Here is a 22,779-nt window from a genome sequence, read left to right as displayed (position 1 = left end):
ATCTCTAATGAACTTGCATTAATGAATTTTTATAAATTTTTGCATTGAATAACATTGATGTTGGCAAAATGAAGGAATGAGTGGGGGACTTAAGAGCAAGATAAGCAATATATTATTAATTGGCAATCACTTTTTCCTTTGTTACCTAAACAGCTATTTACAGAGACCTTTGTTCATTTTCATGCTTTCAGGGGTATTTTTATAGTGAAAGATATCTTCTGAAAATCCCAGATCAAAAATTTTATAAGTCTTTAGATATTCAAAACTTGTATGGAATGCTATTGAATGTTGTTCACTGTACAACAGTTTAAAATGTTGGAAACACAGCTGCATAAATAAAACATTTGTTTAAAATTGATTTATTTGTTTTAGTTTTACTTTATTATAATACATTTTAACCAGAACCATGAAGTTACACATTTTGGAGTAAATTTCTAGCACTTGAAAGTGTTAAATTAACACAAACAAAATTGTTATTTTATCAGTGTTAACCATTGCATCCCAAACAGAGTTAATTTAACTCTGTTTTGTGAGTTAAAAATTTACTCTGATCCAGTGTTAAACATGTAACTATTTTGAAAGTGTTAATTTAACACATAAGAGTGTGGACTATATAAACGTCAAAAAAATGTTAATATCAACTCTGTGGGAGTTAAATCAACACTGGACTTTTTGCTGTGCACTGACACGGGGCTCTGCCTCAGAGTAAAAAGGTACTTTTCTGCCTGTCCACAGCAGAGAGATTTCAATCTAATGTTCCATGTTGATGCAGCTTCGAACATCATTGAGAGGCAAATTTCCATTTAACTGAGAGCCCATAGAAAAATGATTTAATGTTCACAGAGCATTTTGCCGTTTCACCCACCATAATTTACATGGTGTTTGATCTTCTATGTGAAAATGACACGCTTGTTTAAACACAGAGATAAAGTGCAGTGGAGATCTTTTTGCTTTATTCCACAAATTGTTTTTATTTAACTGGAAGAAACTTCACATAATGGCACATGAAGTGAAAGACTTGCTGAACCAAATCATGATAAGGCCTTCTTGTAACAAATCTATCATTTAAGGTGTTCACATTTCTCTCCAACGTTGTTCAAAAGGCTGGCTTCTCTCAAACACCAGGGCAAAATACAGATGTCTAAATTAGCATGCTTTTACTGACAAATTGTTTTATTCATTATGCAGGAAAGAGCGTGATTTGCAAAAAGAATAAAGAACATTTCAATTGATAGTCATTAAAAGGGGCCCACTGTGCTTAATTAAAATGATAAATGGTTAATACTTATGCCACTGCCTGACTCTCCTTTTTTAATTTCTTTTTTTCTTCATTTGTGGTGATGCACACTGGAAGTTATGTAGTTCTGTGGAAAAAATTATTCATTTCTGAACTTTAGAATTAACTACATACTTTGTATATGTATGATACAAACTAGTAGGTTATTCTGATGATATGATAACCACAGTTTAAAATTCCACAATAGTTACACAAAAAATGTTTAAAATGATCTAATTTATCTAAGACAGAACAGAAACACTTATTCCTTCGGCTTTAATATATGTATATATATATATATATATTTTTTTTTTTATTTGGCAGCTTTTTAGTGTTTTCTAAGCTGATTATTTCACCTTATTGCGATGCTATTCGTTGTAGAGTCATAGCAGGAACAAATAAAGTTGATGACTTGACAACTGCAGTTTGAAAATACTGTCACATTAATAAGATTGTATGAGGTCACGTTTTAGTTTCAACTGTTTCATTATTTTGTGTTGTTTCAAGACAGTCAGATTCACCTTCATTGTATATTAGGGAAAGTGTACTTACACCTAAAGGCAATTTATTGTGACCACTTCATTTAACTTGTGTGTTTTTGGACAGTGGGAGGAAGCCGGCAAAATCCAGGCATACAAAAGAACATGCAAACAGAAAGGCCATTACCTGGACTACAACAATGTTCTTTTCTTGCAAGGCAAAAGTTGTAGCAATGTGTTTTACCCTGCGGTTAAGGCTTACAATTGATACTCTAATCCAGAGGTTCCCAAACTGTGGGGCGCGCCCCCTATGGGGGGCGCCGTGTCATTGCAGGGGTGGCGCGGGAAGCTGGATGAAAAACAAAACAAAACATGAACACTGTATGCGCTGGGTTTTTACCTTAGAATGGCCAACTCTCTGTTATTCCTATGTCAATTTGATACAGTAGAGGCTTCCACACTTCCCATATCTGTGTCCTCTGTTACTTTTATCAGTTAAAACTGTTTAATCCGTTGTTAACATGTTGTAACCTGTTTTTCCGAGCCGCCTTTAAACGCAACATGTTTCCACCTGTGAAGGAGACCTGCTGCTGCTGCTCGGAGCTACGTAGGTTTGTGTTAGGATCACGGCAGCAAACCAGCAAAACGCAAAGAACTTTTCACAGTTTTTCCCTCCAAACTAACCGACTGAGTTGAGTAAAGCTGCTGGATGCAGGTAATGTGAGCTAAACGATGACTAGCTAATATCAATACAGAACCTTAAGCTTAACAAGTACCTTGTAGGCTACCGATGTTGGTGTCTATTTTCAGCTACGTACATTCATTTTGCCGTTCGTTTTATGACTATTACTTGGAAAAATATTTAAATAAGATTGAAGGCCTGGGAATTAAACTGTTGGAGGAAAAATTAGCTGCTTTATATGCAGAGCAGGGGATCCCCTGTTGTTCAAAGCCTTCACTATGGCACATTACATGTGACAGTAAATCATACAATGAATAAATTGAAGATACTTGCATCGGGACACACTTCTCCTATTGTTCGAAGGCATGTTTTCATGCACACAGCCAACCATGATGCTCAGATCACAGCTTTAAGTTTGCATAAATTTCTGTTTCATAACAGTGAATATTTTTAGCCAATATGTGCTTCTGGGAAGTATTGGTTCAAACAGGATGAAGCTACTTGTCTCACCTTCCTTCTTGTAATGTGCTGCTGAATCATCAGGGACTTGAACACAGTAGGTCTTCCTGGTCTGGACTCCACCTCCACACAGCAGACTGATGTTAGCCCGCCGTCGATCCTGCTGGCCCAGTAAATGTCGGATGTGGCATTCACCCCAGTCAGTGGTCCTCCAGGTGTACCTTAGGAAACACAACAAAGTGGAAATACAACGCCATGCAAAAGCATTCATACCCCTTAAACTTATTTTATATATGTTCACTCTACAGTCACAAATATCAATGCAATACTTTGGGATTTTATGTAATATCCAACACAGAGTAATGCCTAATTGTCAAGTGGAAAAACAAGGACGCATTCTTTTAAAAATGTTTTAAAAGATACAGGATTTCACAAGCCAGATTTGTGAAATGCACAACAGTCCAGTCAGCAGTACTTCTTACACAATCTGTAAGTCTACAGCTCAGTAACAGTTACCATGGATCTTTAATTAATGCTCCTCTTGCCTGGCCACTCAGGTTAGGTAAATGGATCTGTCTTGGCAATTGAAATTGATTTTTTTTTTACGGGTATCAGAGTCAAGGGGTCTGCCAGACCAGTCTTCCCTTCTTTCTCTCTTTCTTCTGGGAGAAGAAGCTGTGAAAACCATATTTTGTTTTCCTTCCACTTCACAACTATAACTGATATCATGCTGATCTTTTACACAAAAAACCCCTCCAAAATTGTGCATTAAAGTTTGTGTTAAGATAGGGACAAAAAGAAATAGGCTGAAAAGGTGAAAAGGTCCAAGTGTCACAAACCATTTAGAAAAGCACCAGATAACCGTTATGAAGTTTACACCAGAGATGTTTTACATTTGGGTCTTTTAAAAGTAAATCTGCCATACAACCAGTAAACAAAGATTTAAATGAATGTGAATGAGAATAAACCATTAGGGGGGATTAACAACAGTCAGTGTACACACAGGCTTCTTTCTTTCAGTTAGTCAGAAGGAGGCTGCAATATATTTTTCTTTTTATTCCAGAACTTCTAAATAAATGTTTGGTTTCAACTAGGAAATATGCAACGATGCAGAAAGCAATAATATTTCAGGAGATTACTGGAACAACAGCCCCTAGTAATCTATCAAATGCTTAATTTCCGTAATGAGTTTTCCCCTAATCATGTAAATCCCCTGCTCTCAGGCACTCCATGTAAATTTAAAGGGGGGAAAAAACTAACTAGCAGAGAATGTAATTCTCCACTGAGTACTTTGTTCAGTGCTTGTTTTATTAGCAAAACCTTTTCTAACTTCAGTGCAATGAGAACCAGGCATCTTCTTCCTCCAAGTCAAAATAACTCATCAGGTTAGTTCTTACTGTTGCTGGTTAGAGATAAAACTAGTTGAGTGGATAAAACTGCAAAAATTACATACTTGCTTCTTGTGAGCTTTGTGTCATTCAAGTGTTAAAATGAACTCAGATGTAGTAGATGAAGTAATAGCAGCTATTTGATCTAAATATTGTAGCCAGAAGATCACAGATGAACAGAATCCCGGTTTCTGGGCGGTCTGGGCATAAAAACAAACACATTTATTTATGAATACCTGGGACATTTGGGAAGTAAATCTCCTATGATGTTGCAGGCTTCCTTTTCTTCGAGTGCAGGACATTGTTTTCCTCCTCCATGTGGGATCTGTGTCATGATCCGTGTCCGGACGCGATACCCAGGGGACAGGTCGGTGGATCGGCAGGTCTTTGAGCAGAAACTCCACGATGACCAGTCAGAGGTCTGACAGTCTTTGGGCATCACACATGCCTGGAAGGTCAGTGGGGAGGTGTCCTTGGTACATAAACTGAAGATTGAGAAGACTTCATTACCAAGTCTGCCGCCTTAAACAGGCTTTGTTACATGACATAAAACCGTTTTAACTTCTGTTACAGTTTAGGCAGTGATAGACAGTAAAATAAATTGTCTGCAATTTACTTTGTCTTCATTAAAGTGGCAGTATGTAACTTTTATTAAAGAAAAATGCTTTTTTCATGCTTGTTTAAATGGTCACTATGTCATAGCAGTAATTACAGCATAAAGTATTTCATTCCATTTACCTTGTGCCAATAAAGCATAATAAACGTGGCTTAATAAAGCAAGACAATTTGTGTTTGTTGATTATTTCTTTGTTGTAACGATACTTCTAATGCAAACAATGTAATACTGCTGGAAAGTCTGTTTATTTCCCCCTTGATGGAGCCTCATTGGTAAGGTTAATGTATGTGTGGCTTCTGCAGCAGAGCTGAGTTTGTCCAATGTGTGTATAAATGCCTGTCAAATCTTCTGTGCTAACAACCTGTTCATCTTTGGACTTTTGATTGTTATACACACAGTCATGAAATGGCATCACAATCTTTAACCATAACTTCCCATAGCTGAACAGAGACAAAACAAACATTGTTATATCTGGACCTAAAGAATCAGCAATCACAGCTGCTCGTTCAAAATAACAGAGAAATCTTCATCAAATGAGAAACTGTGATCCAAAGTTGCTCAAAACAGAAATGTATTAAAATATTTGCATACTTCCACTACTTATTCCACAGACTTATTATTTTCATCTACTAAAGCAATGTTGTAGTTATTTGTATAGTAAGTGCCTCAAAAACATGACTAAAATTTGCCTGCTGACACTCATAATGACATGCTATTTAAAGACTAATTTGACTTGTATAATACATAATAGATGTTTGCATTTATTCCTTAAAGGTTCTAGCACTGAGGACAACATAAAAAGATTAAGGATCATGAATTCAAATGCACATAGTAGCATTTTGTATTTAGTGTTTGTACAAGGCCATGCAGCCCTTTTGCTATGGGCCTGCTAGTTACACTGAACTTTAATTATAGTGCAGACCCAAGGTGCAGTTGAGCTTTAAATGGATTAGTGGACATATCTCCTTAAGTAACATTTAAAATACCACATGCCTAGAGAATCTACTGAATCTGCTAGTTATACTGAGACCCATGAAGAACAAACTAACTTTGAATCATCCACTTCTGTATTAAAAAAAAAATCTGTTATTTTACTTTCTGTAAAAAGTCCACCTTTTATAAGAGATTCAATGAGCCAATTTGCTCCTTTAAATTAGTGAAACAAGTTCATTTGTCACTAAATTCCTGTTTAACTTCTTTAATTGGGCAATACACATAATGAGGTTATTAAGATGTGAGCACACAGCATATTTAATTTAATATTCTGTAATTAAACTGAAGCTAAAGTAAAATAAGACAAGTCTTATTTGGGAAAAAGCACAAGTTCAAAAGCTCCAAATGTATCTAATAGCAAAGCAAGTTAGCAGGTACTCCGCTGCAAATGGTCCCTTTGTACAAAACCTATAAATCCACCGAACCATTGAGAAGGATGACCTATGATTTCAATCTGAGTGAAATGTATGCTTCCTTGGTTCCTTGAATTCACAACCTGACCTGGATGACCAAGAATCCACACTTGGGTTTTAAATTCCCCTTCCAAAGCAGGCAGAAAATGAGAACCACTTCTTACTGTGTATAACCGCAACAGTAGAATGATCAGAAACAATAGCTAGAATCAATAAGACAGTGTTAAACTGAAATACCGCTGCTGATATGTTTGTCTGTATGGAGACATATTGAGCTTAACAGCCACTCAAATGTGTCATTATACACCAAGAGGATGGTATTTAGTGGCATTTAGACAATACATCATAATATAGATGCAAAGATTTTCCTCCCTCGATGATGGGGGCAAAAAAATCATGACTGCATGTGTGTGTGTGTGTGTGTGTGTGTGTGTGTGGGGGGTGTGTGTGTGTGTGTGTGTGTGTGTGCGCGTGCTCTATTTTTGTGTTTAAACGTGTGCAGCAAAATCCATTCTTATCAAATCCAAATACCAGGGTCAGCTCAACAAGCAGCGGCTGAAGGGAGTACCACTTAACATTTAACACAATAATACCTCACCTCCCTGCCAACATGCTGCTGAAACATGAGCTCTCACATAATCTGGTTATAATGGAATAAATAACAGACATCTGTAAAAAGCATTTTGTGTTACTGAATCCACCTTTACATGAACAAAACAGCCAATAGAAACCACAGTGGATCACATACATTGCAAAAACAAAGTCTTTAGCAAAGAAGTGGGTCAATAAGTATGTACATACAAAAGTGAGTAAGTGAGAAGATAAGTAAATAGGCTAAAAAAAAAAACCACCACCTGAATTTAACTGAGCAAGTAGGTATGAGCTTCCTATTTGATATTTACTGCACATACAATCCACTTCCAGCAAACAAGTTATTTAACCCCAGCTGATGCAATGAGTAGCTTTTCATTTCTTAACCCCGGTCGAGTTGTTTCGTCCGCATCAAGGTTCGCTTGAGTGTATTCACACCTGCACAAAACATCCGGACCAACGGGGGAGAAAGACTCTGGCCTATTTAAAGCAACCAAATGTGTCCATTTTTTAAGAGGCCAGCCAGTGAATTTACATTAATGAACAAGACACAGGAAGTAAACAGGTAAATAAATAAAATAAAATGAGGGAAATATGAAGTAAATAATTAAGTTCAAAATGGAGTCACGTGTAACCAATAGATTATTAAGCAGTGAGGGAAGTAGGTACATAAGAAAATCATGAAATAAATACACAGCGAGCAAAATAAGGGTAAATAACATTGTAAGCAAGTTAAGTGAGAAAGTCGCCAACATTGCAAGCACTGAATAAGTAAATAAGTAAGCAAACAATCTACTTAACAAGTAATTAATCAAGAAATAAGCAAGCAACATAGCAACTAAGCAATGATGTAATTAGATAAGACAGACTATAAGACAGAAAATAAATAAAAAATTAAGCCATTTATTCGGCCAACCAGACGTACACATTAACCATTTTCCTTAATTCATTTCACTATTTCCTCCACACATAAATAGTCATAAAGAAATGACCAATTTGAATTGAACACAAAGCTTCTAAAATAGGCAACTCAATTGTTTTTAACAGATTCGAATTTAGCACAGTGAGTCATAGATTTGGTTATGATTTGAAATTTGCTGTGTATAGAAGAGGTAATGCTATGCTTTACCTCTTCTATGCATAAAATAATCTCAAAAACACTTTTTGCAAAACCTGTGGTTGCATCATTACAGCACAAAGTATCGAATGAAGTGTCTAATGTTCAGATCTGTTGCATCGTTGCAGTAAAACATTTCAGTGTGTTACTTAAACTATATGTAGTTACGCTCATTTTATGTGGCTGAGTGAGACTGGTCTTTTTAAACTACAGTTTTTCAATAAACGCTATATGAAGGTCAAGATCACATCTTATGGAGCAATATATTCTTGACAAATAAATCAGCGAGAGTGATGCTCGACTCTAGAATAAATGAAAACTAATAGAGAATGACGAAAGCATCACACTGGAGGTGGGTCGTGTTGGTAGAACTGCTATTAAATGGGATTTACCGTGTGAAATAGGCAGTTCGCTGTCAATTATTTTGCTTACATTTTTTTTAACTATATACATTTTTTTAAGTTCAGAAGAGTAGTGACAGTTGCTCAAACAACTACATAACAACAACGTATGTGAAACAGCATCTCCTAATGTGCAACATGTTAAACCTTGAAAGAAGATGAACTACAGTACCGAACGACCGCACTGCCAGCTGGGAACAGGAAAATATGCCACAATTCGCACAGTCTCACCAGAATTAGACAATAACAGATTGGAAAAACAAATTCAACATGAAAACATAAATAAATCCTGCTGTGTATTAAGAGTACAGGTTGTTGGTGGCTTAGTGGTGTGTAATTTTATTTTTGGCTTTCTTTGTGCACTTTAATAAACACTAAGCACTATTTAAACTCTACAATCTACCAGAGTAATGCTACTAACCATTATCATACAACCAGCGTACCCATCTCCTGATGATGCCTCTCTGAAGGCTAACACCATCTCTACCTAGCTCAAAGAACATGCCAATTAGTTTACTGTACCGTAATGTGAAGGCCAGACTGATGCAACTCAGTACTAGCAAGGTGAAGTGAAATGAAGTAACCAGTGAAAATGATGTTTTCGAATGTGTAAAAAATGCATTTATAACAAAAAAAAACAAACAAAAAAAAACAGTCTTCTTACCTTAGCATAACATTCTTGCCATCACTTCTCGCACAGCGTACATGTCGTGTCTGATATCCCACTTCCAGCTCCCATGACATCGGGTACCTTATGTGAGCTTGACCATGGTGGTTCTGGTGATGACGGAATTGGTGGTGAGAATCCAGTGTTTGTGTCGTGATAGAGTTGTTCTCATTGGAGCTAACACCAAAGTCCACTGTGGTCCTTCCATTTAAGACGGCGTCTTTGTTATGGGGTAGACGGCACTTACTCCAGGCCCCTACTTTAAGGCTGTACTGGTACTCCCCCTCTGCAACAGGGCAGTCAACGGAGTTAGTACAAGTCCTGGTCTCGGTTAGATTAGGGCAGTTAGCCCCTCCATACATTGGCGCGGCCAGGACGTGTCTAGTCCGATGCTGTAGACCAGCACCGCAAGTTTTACTGCAACTCGACCATGAGGTAAAGTCTGAAGCCACACAGTCCTGAGGGCAGGGGATGAGGCAGGCCTGCTCCACAGGTGGCTTCTGGGAGAAGAACTCGCATATCCTTATGCTGACAGTGCTTCGATTGGAAGTGCGAACACAGTGGATATTGCGCTTCTGAATGCCATGCTGTGCTGTAATGCACTCAGTAGTCCTCATCTTGAGTTCATTAGAAAAGAAAGGGACAAGAACACAAGCCCCCCAGTCAGAAATATCCCATTCAAAAAGATCTTGGTGCCAGTCGCAGACCTTAAAGCATTGCCTTTTGCTTTCTGGTTTTTCCACGTGCTGGCAGTGCGAGTTATGGGTCGTCCAGCCCTCCATGTGGACACACCATATTGTCCTTGTCTGAACCCCACCTGAGCCACACACCTCCCCGACACACTGACCCCACGAGCCTACAAAAAAAAAGAAGACATAGAGTACATTTTCATTAAAAACGAGTGCTTTGGGGAGGTGGAAGAGGAGAGAGCAATGATTTAAATTGCAGCTATCTGGAGGCTTGCAATCAAGCCCAATTCAAGGCCATTCACTTAACCTCTATGATTGCTTTATTCATGAACAGAAGAAGAAAGGAACAAAGGAACACAAAGTAATCAAACCGGTGGCAAACATCAATACAAAAATACAAGGTCAGTTTCTTAATCACAAGGACTTAATTTATTGGATCAATATGTTAGGCTACCACAGGAATCAGGCCTGTTATATTCCTTAAGTGATATTGACATATCCTTTCCATAAACCTCAATATATTTGCAAACATGGAAACTATGTCTTTCTTTTAAAAACTAAGTCTTTAGCCTGAAACTTTGTGGGTTCTGTGCATGACACACAAGTAATTACAGACTTGGGAGCAATGAGGGGCATTCAATAAAAGTGTGATCATAGCTCAGCATTTCTATCTAATATGGTTTAGAGCACACCATTAGCGACTTTACTATGTTAAAAGCTCTTGCATCTTTTCAATAAAGTGCAAGCTATGCAGCACTGCTGTCTCTTAAGATGAAGTTTTCCTTCAACGTTAAAACATTTTTTCCCATTTCAGTCACAAACCATAATGCAATGTTTCACAGCTTTATGGGGTAGACAAACACAAATGTGCTAACAATTGTCAAATGACAGAACTATAATGGATTAATCCCAATTATTTATTTTTTAAGTCATATATGAAAAGTGTGGAGTGGGTGTGTAGTCGGTTTCTCTCACACCTTTTTTTCTTAGGTTTTCTTCCAGAGATATTATTTTTCTCTATGTAGCTCAGAGTTGGTTTTGCATATATAACACATGTTCAAACACTGCAAAATGTTTATATCGGCACGTGAATATTGCATTCATACATTCAGTATTATGATCTGTGTGTTTACATATAAACCAGTTAGGCGTAATATTGTGACAAAATGTCTAACTGCGTGTTGTTTCACTTTTTTTGTGCTGATCAGTTGAATCATGCAATGACCCTTGGTGATATATTGCTGTATCTGACACTAAGATGTTTGCAGCAGATTTCAAATTTTCTCCAAATGCGAGGTGAGCGTTCATCCTCTTTGTGCAACACGACTCTAAGGTTGGATTGAGATTTGGGGTATTTGGAACATGGCCGAAAGCGTCACGCTCCCTCAGCTGGCTTACCTCCATCCCGCGGTGCATCCTGGGTCTAAGTGTTCACCAGATAAGCAACATAATTCTTCTGATCAGGCCGCTTTCACATGTTCATGTCCCAATTTTTGGCTCTTTTTTTTTTTTTTTTGGTTAGAAACACTCCAGATGAACTGCTTGACAGATCTGCACCTAAATGTGCTGCTCTTGGTATTCTGACACCTTTCACTCAGAAACGGCTCAAACTATTTTAAAAAGTTCAAGCTCCAGTAGCTTCTGCTCAGACTACATGCATCAGTGAGCCATGGTTGACCGTGACCATGTCAAAGGTTCATCACTGTACTCTTCTTGGATCACTTTTGATGGACGCTGACCCCTGCAGCCTGGGAAGACCCTGAAAGACCCTCTAGTTTCAGAGATAAATTGACCCATCACAACGATTCTCTTGTCAGCCCCAAGGAAATACAGAATGTTCACATGACTCATTAATACATGGTACAGATATTATGTGTCCTATTTACTACCCATCAATGGCCTTGGTCAGTCTAACTTCAAGCTGAAAACAAATACTTGCCCACAGCAGTGGCCAGTAGAGCCTTTCATAAAATTTAGCACAATCATACCAACAGTTAGAATAAAAACCAAAATATCAAAAAAAAAAAAAAAAAAAAAAATTTTTGAAAAAAGCTACAGAATATCAAAAGTGATGTCAATGGTTCAGCTGTCAACTGAGCTGAAATAATATTAGTATAGCAGAAAACCGAATGCACCTGCAAGGAAGGGTAAACTTTTGTTTTGACAAGGCCATGAAATGTGTGATATTGAGCTGGATTGATCCCAAAAAAGATTTTTTTTTTTCATGCAATGTAAGCAGACCCCCTCCCCCCACCCCCGCCCCCACACACACACATACACACACACACTTCCAGGGTGCTAATTCTAGAGGATTCAACCGTTCCTCACTGTCACAAAGCTGCCAGCCTTCACTTATTCTCTCCTAACTTATTGTCAGTTTAAGCTGCATGTCAGACAAATGAAAAACTGCTGTATGCTCAGTTTAAAACATACTCACTTATGAAAACACTCATTCAAGTAAAATGCACACACGGTTAATTTACAACTTACTATGGCAACTTTATATTTAGATATTTTCCATCATATGTGGCTGATGATGTGGTTGTGGTGAACCTCTATTGGACTTGGCAGTTGCTGCTTAGTAGCATCAGCTTTTTCGTGACAGGGGTCTGGTTGTTAAATTTTTTAAATCTGCAGTATAGAGGAAAGCAGACTGTGGGCAGAGAGGAAACAAAACTGCTGATACCTTTTTTCTGGAAAGACTTCTGTCGGCTTTGAACTGGATCTTGGGCTGTGCCTCTTGCAGCAGCTGAAGCTGACCACAGACTTTGACAGAATGTGGAAACTGTTGAATATTTTACACAGCTATGCAAGTGAAGAAAATGTGAACAAAAACAGGTGAGAGTAGGTACAAAATTGTACCTTTTCAGCAAAAGCTTGTGGTCCTTAAAGTAAAAACAAAACTTTACAGGAACTGATCATAATTCTGCCACTAAGAGACCTTGTTTCTTAAAATACAAAACTAACAAACAGAGTTCACTATCTGATCGTGTATGCAATAAATATTGAATACTAAGACATTTTTCTTCCCATTAATTGGACAAATCTACAGATTCATGGTTAAACATGTGCCCAATGTACAACTTAAAACAAAGAGGGACAATAATTCCCATCGAATGAAATCTTACATTAAGCTGTTTGACCTTTTGTCCTTGTGCCTAAAAGAAATAGACCAATCAATGTTTGAAACCAAAGAACTCTGATCAATTTGCTGATGTAATGTAGTTATATATGTCAGTCTTGTTCATTTCTCAACCACTTATTTTGCAGCCCGCCATGAAAAAGATAATTTGATTCATTTCTTCTAATTGGAATCAAATTGGTGTAATAATGAGGTCCTGCTGCTCCGTAAATTGCTTTTGAATGACAACACACTGAAACTGCTCTGTGAGCTTTGTGTGCCAGAGAAATCTGCTGTTAACTCTTTGTTTCCAGGCTGAGAAGCAACAAGACAAAACAGCTTGTTGTTGAGAAATCCAACAGTGCAGAATTATTGCACAGGTTCCTTAAAGCTTACAGCTGAATTTTCTTCCTCCTGGCTTTGCAATATTAATTAGAGTAGCACAACAACATTAATGCACTCTTGGTGTAAAATATACGATGACATTTGGGGGCTGAAAATTGTGAAGATGCAATTTTAAAAAATACATTTGGAAATATTTTATCACCCCAACAGCTTCAGTTTCAGCAAGTCATTTGTTTAAATAATTAAATAAAACACTATATGGATGTGATGTTTTCCCAAGTTTGAAAGGTTTGGTTTGGTAAAGGTATAAATTATTTACTGTAACTCAAGCTAAACAATTCCCCCGTGGGTATCAATAAAAACTAAACTGAATCTGGACGATGAGCAAAGAAGGGAAACACAATGGTGCTCAGTTTATGTAAACTTTTAAACTTAGGTGGACAAACACTGATCATTACATATATTTTTTTCTTACCCATTTTAAATACATAACAGATATTCTGTTTATCTTATAGCCTTTTTTCAAAAGTTAGATTTTAGTTAGTACTCCTCCTCAGGCTCCAAAAACATAAGAATTTCTAATAGGACAAAAACTGACATCAATTTGCTTTTACTTCTCCACAAACTTCTTTCAGGCATAGTCCAAGCAGGGATAGAAGGAGGGGGGAGCTTTTCATATTCTCCCTTGTAATTTGAAGCATGCTTCCGCTATAAATTACTTTGAAAGTAGGTAAAATGTATCATACAGAAATCTCAAACCAATTATTGTCAGGTCTGTAATTTATGGTCCACACCGTAAAGCTGCAATTTTCCTATTATTCGGAAACATAATATTAACCGTTTATGTTTTGCAATTAAGTTGCGCTGTGGGTAGTATTTTACAAGGTAGCAGCAGAATTACAACATCCCTCTTTGTAAGACTTGCCTTTGAAAAGAAAGACTGGCTTTGCAAAAATAAAGGGATGCTGTTCATATTCGGCTTCTCTAAAAATAGGAATCAGATTTTACACAAGACAGAACTCCCTTGTGATAAACCTCATTAAAGGCCAAAGAAAAATACAAACATAGTTGGCTGGTAAACTAGACCACTAGACCATTGCTTTCCATTCTCACAGTGCTTGTAAGTTCAGGTCAGAACAGTATGTCCAAAGAAACCTTAGTAGTTTACTATTTTGATACCACTTGCTTATCCAACTTGCTTAATAGATAAGCAAGTTGCAGATTATCTACACATTTTATTATCATCATTTAAAATGACCTGACTGGATATTTGACAACTCCCCTCAACAGAAAACTTATTATTTAAACTTATTTAGACTGATGGCTTCCTGGCACTGACATGATGTTGTAGGCACAGTCCATGAATTTTCAGTCGGGTTAGTCAGAGCTTTGGTAAGGTCACTCCAGACACTTCATGCTAATCTGAGTTATTCCACATGAAGCAGCGATGATATATTTGGGATCATTGCTTCAAATTTCTTGATAGTAATTTGACACGAGTTGATCATTTTTAGGGCAGTACTTCATGCTCTTTATTTCTTTAACTTTGTTTTGCAATGCAATAGTACATGACATCAGAACTTCTTCAAAGCAGCCCTTGACAATGAGTACAGAGTTTTAACGCCTCATTCTGACTCCTCCAAACACACTGTTTTGTCACTGTGGCCAAATATCTCAGTTTCTATCGCCTTTGATAACACTCCCCCCCTTCTCCCCATACAGCATTTGGCTTGTCCGTGCATGTGGCAGGAGTTTTCAACTAGCAGGTGTGTGTTTTGGATCAGCACCTCTCAATCCTCTCAGTTGTTCCAAGAGGACAATGATCCTAAACGCACATCACGACTGCTTTTGGAACAGATAAGGCAGGCTGACGTTAAGCTTCTTCCCAAAGCTCTGAACTCAGCCTTGTGAGAAATGTCTGGACTCTGCCTAAAAACTGGGTTCGTGACAGGAATCCAACCAGCCAAATCAAATAAATGCAATTCTTCCAGAAGGAGTCGTCTAATATTCAGTCACATTTTCAATGGAAGCTTGTTAATGGCTATAAAACTTATGCCACTGAGGTGCAACTTGCTAGATTTTTTTAAACAAATAATAGCAGAGGTGTATGAATATTTGAGACATATGAGTAATTTTGATTCTGTGTGTATTAGAGAAAATGAAAGCTGTATTAATAGTCGAGATGCAGCATTGAAATGACACACAGGCTGATGAGAGGTGCATGCAAACCTCTGAACAGAAGCGTAGCTAATTTTGAAAAGGCTGAAACATTTTCAGAAACAACAGAAAACAAAATTCCAGTTTTGCTGTTTGAACTTCAGTTGATTCAATGTGAACAGACACTATTTGTTGACATCGAAAAAAAAAAAAGCTCACCGCTGTTTGAACAAACATCAATGTGTTGTTTCTCCAAAGAGAGATTTTCATCGCCCACTCGCCCAATTTAACTGTTAAGACGGCTTCATTTTTTTTGAATAAAAACATTTTACTTTAGATGCCCATTCAAAATTTTGCTCAGAAAGTGAGGTCCTTGCCACGAAAGAGACACAAAAGGAATCCTTGAATTATAATCTAAACACAGACATGAAAAGCGGCTCTTCAAAATAAGCTGAGTTGTAAATTACGGCGTAGCTCAAAGCTTTCTTCAGCTCAGTAGCACCACCCTTACGGTCACTGCTTTCTGATAAGCAACCTTTCATCATCAGGAACACCTTTGCTGTTGTTGCTGGTTTCAAACTGTGCCAAATATGAGTGTGCGATTTCTGGAGGTGTGATTTGGACTGATTCGACTCCCAGGGGAGCCAACAAACACAAGCACCAGAGAATCTCTTACGCTCTGAATAATCACTCTCTTGATCTGTCGGCATCAGCATCTGTTGACCCCTCAGGAGCAACCAGTCCCCCACAGCTTCTTCATTTCTGCCTTATACGCCCCCCAGGGGGCTCTCTTGTGCCCGGGGGGGGGGGGGAGGCTCTGCTAAATTTACTATTTATTTTATGTTCGCAAAGCAGAATTAAAATGGGAGGCCAACAGGGTGTGTAGACCTTGCCGCAAAACAGGAAAAGACTGAAATTAAACGCGGCTCCCGGAGCGTGACTAAACACGAATTGTCCTTTTCAGCGAGGTTTGGCTGAACACTTAAGCTGGACAGATTGCACCAAAAGGCTGTAAAATACCAGCAAGCAGCGCAACAAAAGCAATCTCCACTGCACATTAAAACTAGATAGATCACGGCGGAGAAGATGCAAACAAACGAAGACTAAACTTTTCAGCCAGCGGTGCAGCGCCAAAAGAAAACCCAATCTCTCGCTGTTAAGTCTTATGCCTCTCTGATCCCTTTAATTGCATTTTCTCAAAGCAGCAGTGAGAATGATTGGAGGATTTCAGGGTTTTATATCTTACTGCTTATGCTTCCTGGTGTTTCTGCACTTCCATTTTGTTGTCAGTTGAAATAAAACAACAGAAATTCTGTCAATACAAACACATTGATACATCAGATATTAACGTACTGCTATCCTGTCCAGTTATAACCTTCCCTAATGACCACAGGAGACATGCATCAGCTCCCATGCGACTCTGCAATGAGAAGGACAATGAAATATGTTTATGCTTTCACAGACAGCAAGTTAAGATTTTCTACTTATATTTGTAATGTTGTAAAGGAAATGTAGCGATAAGCTAATCCCCTCTCTCTCAACAGACAGACTGGTCTAGGAGTTCGTCTTTCACTCCCCCGAAGCAGGTAAACACACCTAAAATGAAATCGTTCGGCGGTTGACCTCTTGGTTCCAGAATCCACCACAAGAAGAAAACAGGCCGGTGGAGTCAGAGTCATGATTTGGTCAATCTTTAGTCGTTGGTTGGGAAGGTTTGGGCCACAGCATCTATGTGGATGTGACCCACACACTTATACGTTATAATGGATGCTGCTGTCAGTAGATCTATTTTAAAGTTAATCAGCAATGTTAGCCGCCTGTGTTGTCCCAAGATAATGACAAGATGAAGGAAGCTAAAACCAAAAAAAAAAAAAAAGCACAAGTAGTGGGGTTGTGATGTGATTCAGTGACACAAACGTCTTTCAAAATTTTAGAATGATCATTTTCAGCCATAATTTATATTCAGATTGATCACGTCCTGCTTCTTCTGGTGGAGAATTATGATGCACGTCTCACGTCAACAAAGAAGCCGTTTTGATAACTATCGGAGTGTCACGCATGGAAATGGCACCATTTTTTGGGGAGGATAAAAAGATTGCCATGAAAACGTCAGAGACTCAGATATGGGTCTGATTTGCCTGCTGTATGTGCATAAACTTAGGCTCCACATTTCTCAGATCAAAATCCAATAGAGCAGCTTTGGGATTTTCTGGCCAAACAAAGTTCAAAACATGAAGGCCCTGACCTGAAGGACCTGTTGCTGCCATCTTTAGATGAGAAACCACAGACAGCACAGAAAGCAAAATCCTTTACATCATATCAAATCAGAACAGCCTCTCTTTTCTTTCAGCCAGCCGAGTGCAGCACCTCAAAATAACAACACCATAACACTTTAAATGATTGTGTTTATATTGTTTCTGCTTGTGTTTATATGTCGCCATTTCTGTATTTCTCAAACACCCGTTTGCTGCGTTTACCGAGCATCCACCCTCACCTTCTCCCCGTGAGCTTGAATGTTTGGATACATGCTTCCTTTGTCACTGCAGCTTTTAATTAAATGATACGTGTCCTGCCGAGGCCTAATTATGAGCAGAGCCCTCCCCCATGGCACACACCCTCAGCTTTAATTTATGAGTGATGAGGTGCATCGTCAATTACAGCATTCATGTCTGTAGAAGTTCATAAGATTATCATCAGGCAGTCGATCCATCTCCAAAAGACCTGATTCAGCTCATTCAGAACAGCTTTTTACATGAAATGTTAAAAAAAAGATACAAAATGAAAGAAAAAATATATAATCAGAGAACAAAAAATACTGAAAAGCTTACAGTAGCCGGTTTCTATTCCCTCTACCTGAAAATTCAAAATAAGATTTACCCCAGACTAATGGAGGTACTGCAAACATACAATCAACAGTCTTTTTGTTATAATTTACTATTTACCTTCATAACATCTCTGTTCAACAAGCCTGAAGGGATAATCAGTGTTTGATAATCTGTTGCCACACGAGATGAAATCCACATTAATTTGTTCTTGAGAGCGAAACTTAGTCAACCAACTAGAAGGATAGAGTTTAAAAATGTGCATCAATGATATGCTTTTAGGATTAGTTCAATTACACTTGTCTATGTGTGAAATTTTAAGACTGAGATCTGAAAAGCGCAGCCGTCTCAAAAAAGTTTTAACAAGCTGAGCATTTGCTCCTCATTTATTCATGTTGCAACCTGAGAAAGATTAACGCATTATCATGAAGTGATAACAAAATTACATAAAAAAAATGAAAAGTATTGCAGATATTCAGCCTACCTTCCCTGTCTGTGCTGAAAGGAAAGCGCCAAACTCTTTCACAACAGATATGGTGAGTTAATGGTGATATGCAGTCTTGTTTTTTATTTTATTTTTTTGCATCACATATAGAGGGGATCAGAATGGCGTGCATAAAACATAACGTATAACAACTTGAGGTGAGCATGTGATATTCTTCAAAAAGAGTCAAAACCGCATGGTAATCGTGTGTTCATCATGCAGCCATTTTATTTTTCTCAACATTGTTTGTTTTATGTCATCAGCATCAGAACGCTAAAATCTCAAGCTCTGCCATGTTTGGAAGAGCTTCAGCTTTCTGAGTAAGCAGCTGCTGATGAACCACCTGATATGAATCAAACTTCACAGAAACATGGCCTGAAGGATCAGTGTTTCTAAGAATAATCACGCTGGCTGATAAACAACAACATTGTTCTTCTTGCGGCTCGGAACAATGCTGTTTGTTTAGCTCTGGTGGAAGAAGCTCCACTGGGGGCCTTACTTACTTACAATACTTGATTCTTTCTTGTACACTAAGACTCTTAAGAAAGCAACAAATAAACACAATAGTTTCTTGTTTTATTTTACTGGTATGCATCTATTTGGATTGTCTTTGGATTCTTAAAATAATCTGTACTGCACAAATTGATCTTTATGTAACATTCATTTATTTATGAATTGAACAGAACCTCGTGGGTCGTGTTTCTGCAGCATCAGAGGGTGTTGATCTCTTTCAAATGCATTTAAAAGTGTCCCTCCGCCTAAAGATTTTTGCATTTTGTCGCATTACAATCACAAATGTTTGACATCTTGAAAAGTTTTGTTGAACTCATCTTTTGAAACTAGAGAGACCAAGAAAAATACCAGAAAATAGATCAAATTGATGGTTGTAATCCGACACGTAGAACAAATTTAGGTGTATGAATAGTTTAGCAAGAGATTGCAAGTTTCTCAGGATTCAAATTTTCATGTAAATCCATGCAGACGACATTATCATGTGTTGAGCTTTCATCCAAGAAATCATTGACTCCATAGTTTTAAAATAAAATCTCTTGCTTTGCTGGACATTTTTCAACTTGACTTCGCTTACGTTCTGTTTTTCTTCGGGTGTTTACTCTGTCCGTGTAACTTTTGCCCCAGCAGGGGGCCGTCAAAAAGGTTTCAGATGGGGACTGCTGAAAACACAGGTTTATTTTTGTTAAGTCAACAAAACAAACGAGTGAAGGCAGGTGTAAAAATGTTTCTGCAGCAGGTATGAACATTATTTTCCTGAGTTTCCCAGGGCTCTGTGACGAACATCTTGGAGCGACTGCTTGAATTTTAATGAGTGAGCCAGACTGTTCATCATAAGGGCGATGTTTCAGCGCTCTCAGGTGTTTATTGCCAAAGATTTACTTTCAAACTAAGATATTCATAATAATTAGAGAGGACTAGGACTCAAATATAGGCCCAGTTCAAAGTTTACATTCTCTCACCAGGGATATGAATGTCATTCATTTTTAGATGTTTATAATTTATTTAATTTAAAAGGACAATTCAGAAGAGTCGTATTAGCCTGCTTTAAAAAACAAACAAACATAGATTTTGAGTTATTGGAACTAGTGGAAGCCAGTGAAACACCCAACTGTGTCCAAGTTTCAAACATCCAGTCGACAGTGACTCGGTGTCTAGAGTAGTTGTCTTGCAAATGAACACTTGAAGGTTTTATTCCAGCTTTCTTGTGCCACGTGTGTATTTCCTCTCACAGAGCTTGTTAAACAAGACACTTAACCCCAAGTTACCTGCAGTTCTGTCTACGGACAAAAATGTGTGTGTGTGACTGGGTGAAGTTGACTCCACCGTAAAGCACCTTGCATTGTCAGAATAGCTAGAAAAACCATATATGAATTCGGTCCCTTTGTCTTTTACTCGAAGAGACATAAAGGGAAAGCTAAGGATGTTCAAGAACGATCCGGGGACCATCAAGATTAGAACAAGCCGGAACCTTCTGGGACACAAGAGCCAACGAACAGCATTTGGTCCAAAATTGACACCGTCAAGCTCCACTTAAACATGCAGCTCCTCACAAGTTCAAGTAAATTTTTAAAAACGTATTTTATGATCAAACAAGACTGAGAAATTATGCAACCATAATTACCAGGTTTTTTTTCAAAAGATGACATTAAGCTTCTGAGTGGCCCCTACTTCATCCCTATTAAAATGTATGGAAAAGCAGTACCAGGAAACCAGCCACCTTAAATGACCTACTGTGACTGAGAGATATTCAGTCAGATATGTGCAGGACTTGACTGCAAGCCACGTGGTTTCTCTATAATTTACAGACATTTAACCAAATATTAGCAGGGGTGAGAATCTAAATATGTTTTGTATATAAATCTGTATGTAAAGACTCGACAAAACATGATCAGTAATAAATTCTTACTCCACAATAATCCTGTTTTTGGAAAAACGTCTAAAAGTGTATGCTGTTTCTCAGGTCAATATTAAAAAGAAGTGGTCAAATAACTAATTAAAATCCCCAAAATTAAAATGACATTTATGCAAACCTCTAACTGAAACTATGCTGGTTAAAAAAATAGCTTCAGTTAAATTTTCCCAACGTGTTTAATTTGATCAAAGCACAAAAACATATTTCTCAAAGCAATGAAAAAAAATGTATCAATAATAATTACATCAGCAAGGAGTTAGTTTCTTTTATACTCGAGCAGTTATTGAACATTATTCACACTTTCTTAGCTTGAAATGTTCTCATGGTCAAACTTAGAATAAGCTCAAACAATTGTGAATAAATTGAAAAAAATAAAAATAAAAAATAAAAAAATATATATATATATATATATATATATATATATATATATATACACTGCTCAAAAATAATAAAGGGAACACTCAAATAACACATCCTAGATATGAATGAATGAAATATTCTCATTGAATACTTTGTTCTGTACAAAGTTGAATGTGATGACAACAAAATCACACAAAAATCATCAATGGAAATCAAATTTATTAACCAATGGAGGCCTGGATTTGGAGCCACACAAAATTAAAGTGAAATGTTCCCTTTATTTTTTTGAGCAGTATATATATGCCATTGCATTAATACCAAGCATAGACTGGATGGCCTTTTAGGTTCTATTCAGATACATCAGCCCAACTTTGAATATATGTTGGCAAAAATCCTTCAGAAAAAGAGAAAAAAAATAAATCAGTGCACGCTTTGTGTAATTCTAAGACATAAAAAGTTAGCGAGGAGCAGTCAGGTGTGTGATGTGGCTCTGCAGTGATGAGAATCTTTTTTCAGGCTAATGGCGTGTCTCATGTGGTCTCCTCGAGTCCCTACACTGGTATGTGCAGGGGAGACAAGTAATTGGGTGGGATGTCATTCACTCCTGTGTTTCACTGCCTTCTGCTGACCTGGGAGTTCACTTCTCTAAGCACAGGAGCTGAACTAATGGCCATACCTGCAGGCAGCAACCTGAGGGGGAAGACCTGGTGCTATGATTTTGCAGGCGACCGGGCCATTACCGGACAGAGACAAAGTGAAAGTACAACATGAAGAGAGCAATATATTTATTATTCTGAAAATAGTTTTTGAATTGAATGGTGCATCCATGCCAACTGTCTAAATTCATACCCAAAGGGAGGAAGTGTGTAAATCCCTTCTTTGCTTAACATAACAGATTTTTTTTTTTAATTATATTTTATTGGCTTTTTAAAAGCAGACCCAGATTATCTGTCAAAACTATTAATAATCCTGTATTTAGTTCCTCCATCTTCCTATATGTTCTGACCATCTTTTTAGTACTAATGAAGAAAATGATCCCACAGACTGATGGTGCCACCATCATGTTTACTGTTGGGAGCTGGATGTTAAGTTCTTGCGTCTAACAAATTATCTACCAAATTTGTAGATTGTAAGACAAATAGTTACTTGAGTTGTGAATCTTGGCTGCTTCTCTGATCAATGCTCTTCTTTCCCAACAGGTTATGAGTGGTTCACACGGCAAGATTAAAATTCTTGGTTGATTTAAAAAAATAAAATAAAATAAATTTAAAAAAAAAAAAATTTAAAAAAAAAA

The 22,779-nt window shown here is 37.6% G+C and overlaps 1 protein-coding gene across 1 annotated transcript in view; it reads right to left on the bottom strand.

The window, feature by feature from the left end:
• thsd7ba (thrombospondin, type I, domain containing 7Ba) overlaps positions 1-22,779 on the bottom strand; it is a 126,467-nt gene that overhangs the window by 69,154 nt on the left and 34,534 nt on the right. The window contains exons 3-5 of the mRNA XM_015034288.1: positions 9,080-9,938; positions 4,521-4,769; positions 2,948-3,117 (exon numbers count right to left, since the gene is read on the bottom strand). Coding sequence (XP_014889774.1) covers positions 2,948-3,117; positions 4,521-4,769; positions 9,080-9,938 — 1,278 coding nt within the window. The remainder of the gene's footprint in view (positions 1-2,947; positions 3,118-4,520; positions 4,770-9,079; positions 9,939-22,779) is intronic.

The sequence above is a fragment of the Poecilia latipinna genome, unplaced genomic scaffold, assembly GCF_001443285.1.
Source record: "Poecilia latipinna isolate Pla-1442-1.1 unplaced genomic scaffold, P_latipinna-1.0 Scaffold294, whole genome shotgun sequence".
In the NCBI taxonomy this organism is placed as follows: Eukaryota; Metazoa; Chordata; class Actinopteri; order Cyprinodontiformes; family Poeciliidae; genus Poecilia; species Poecilia latipinna.
This window is presented reverse-complemented; position numbering and strand designations above follow the sequence as displayed.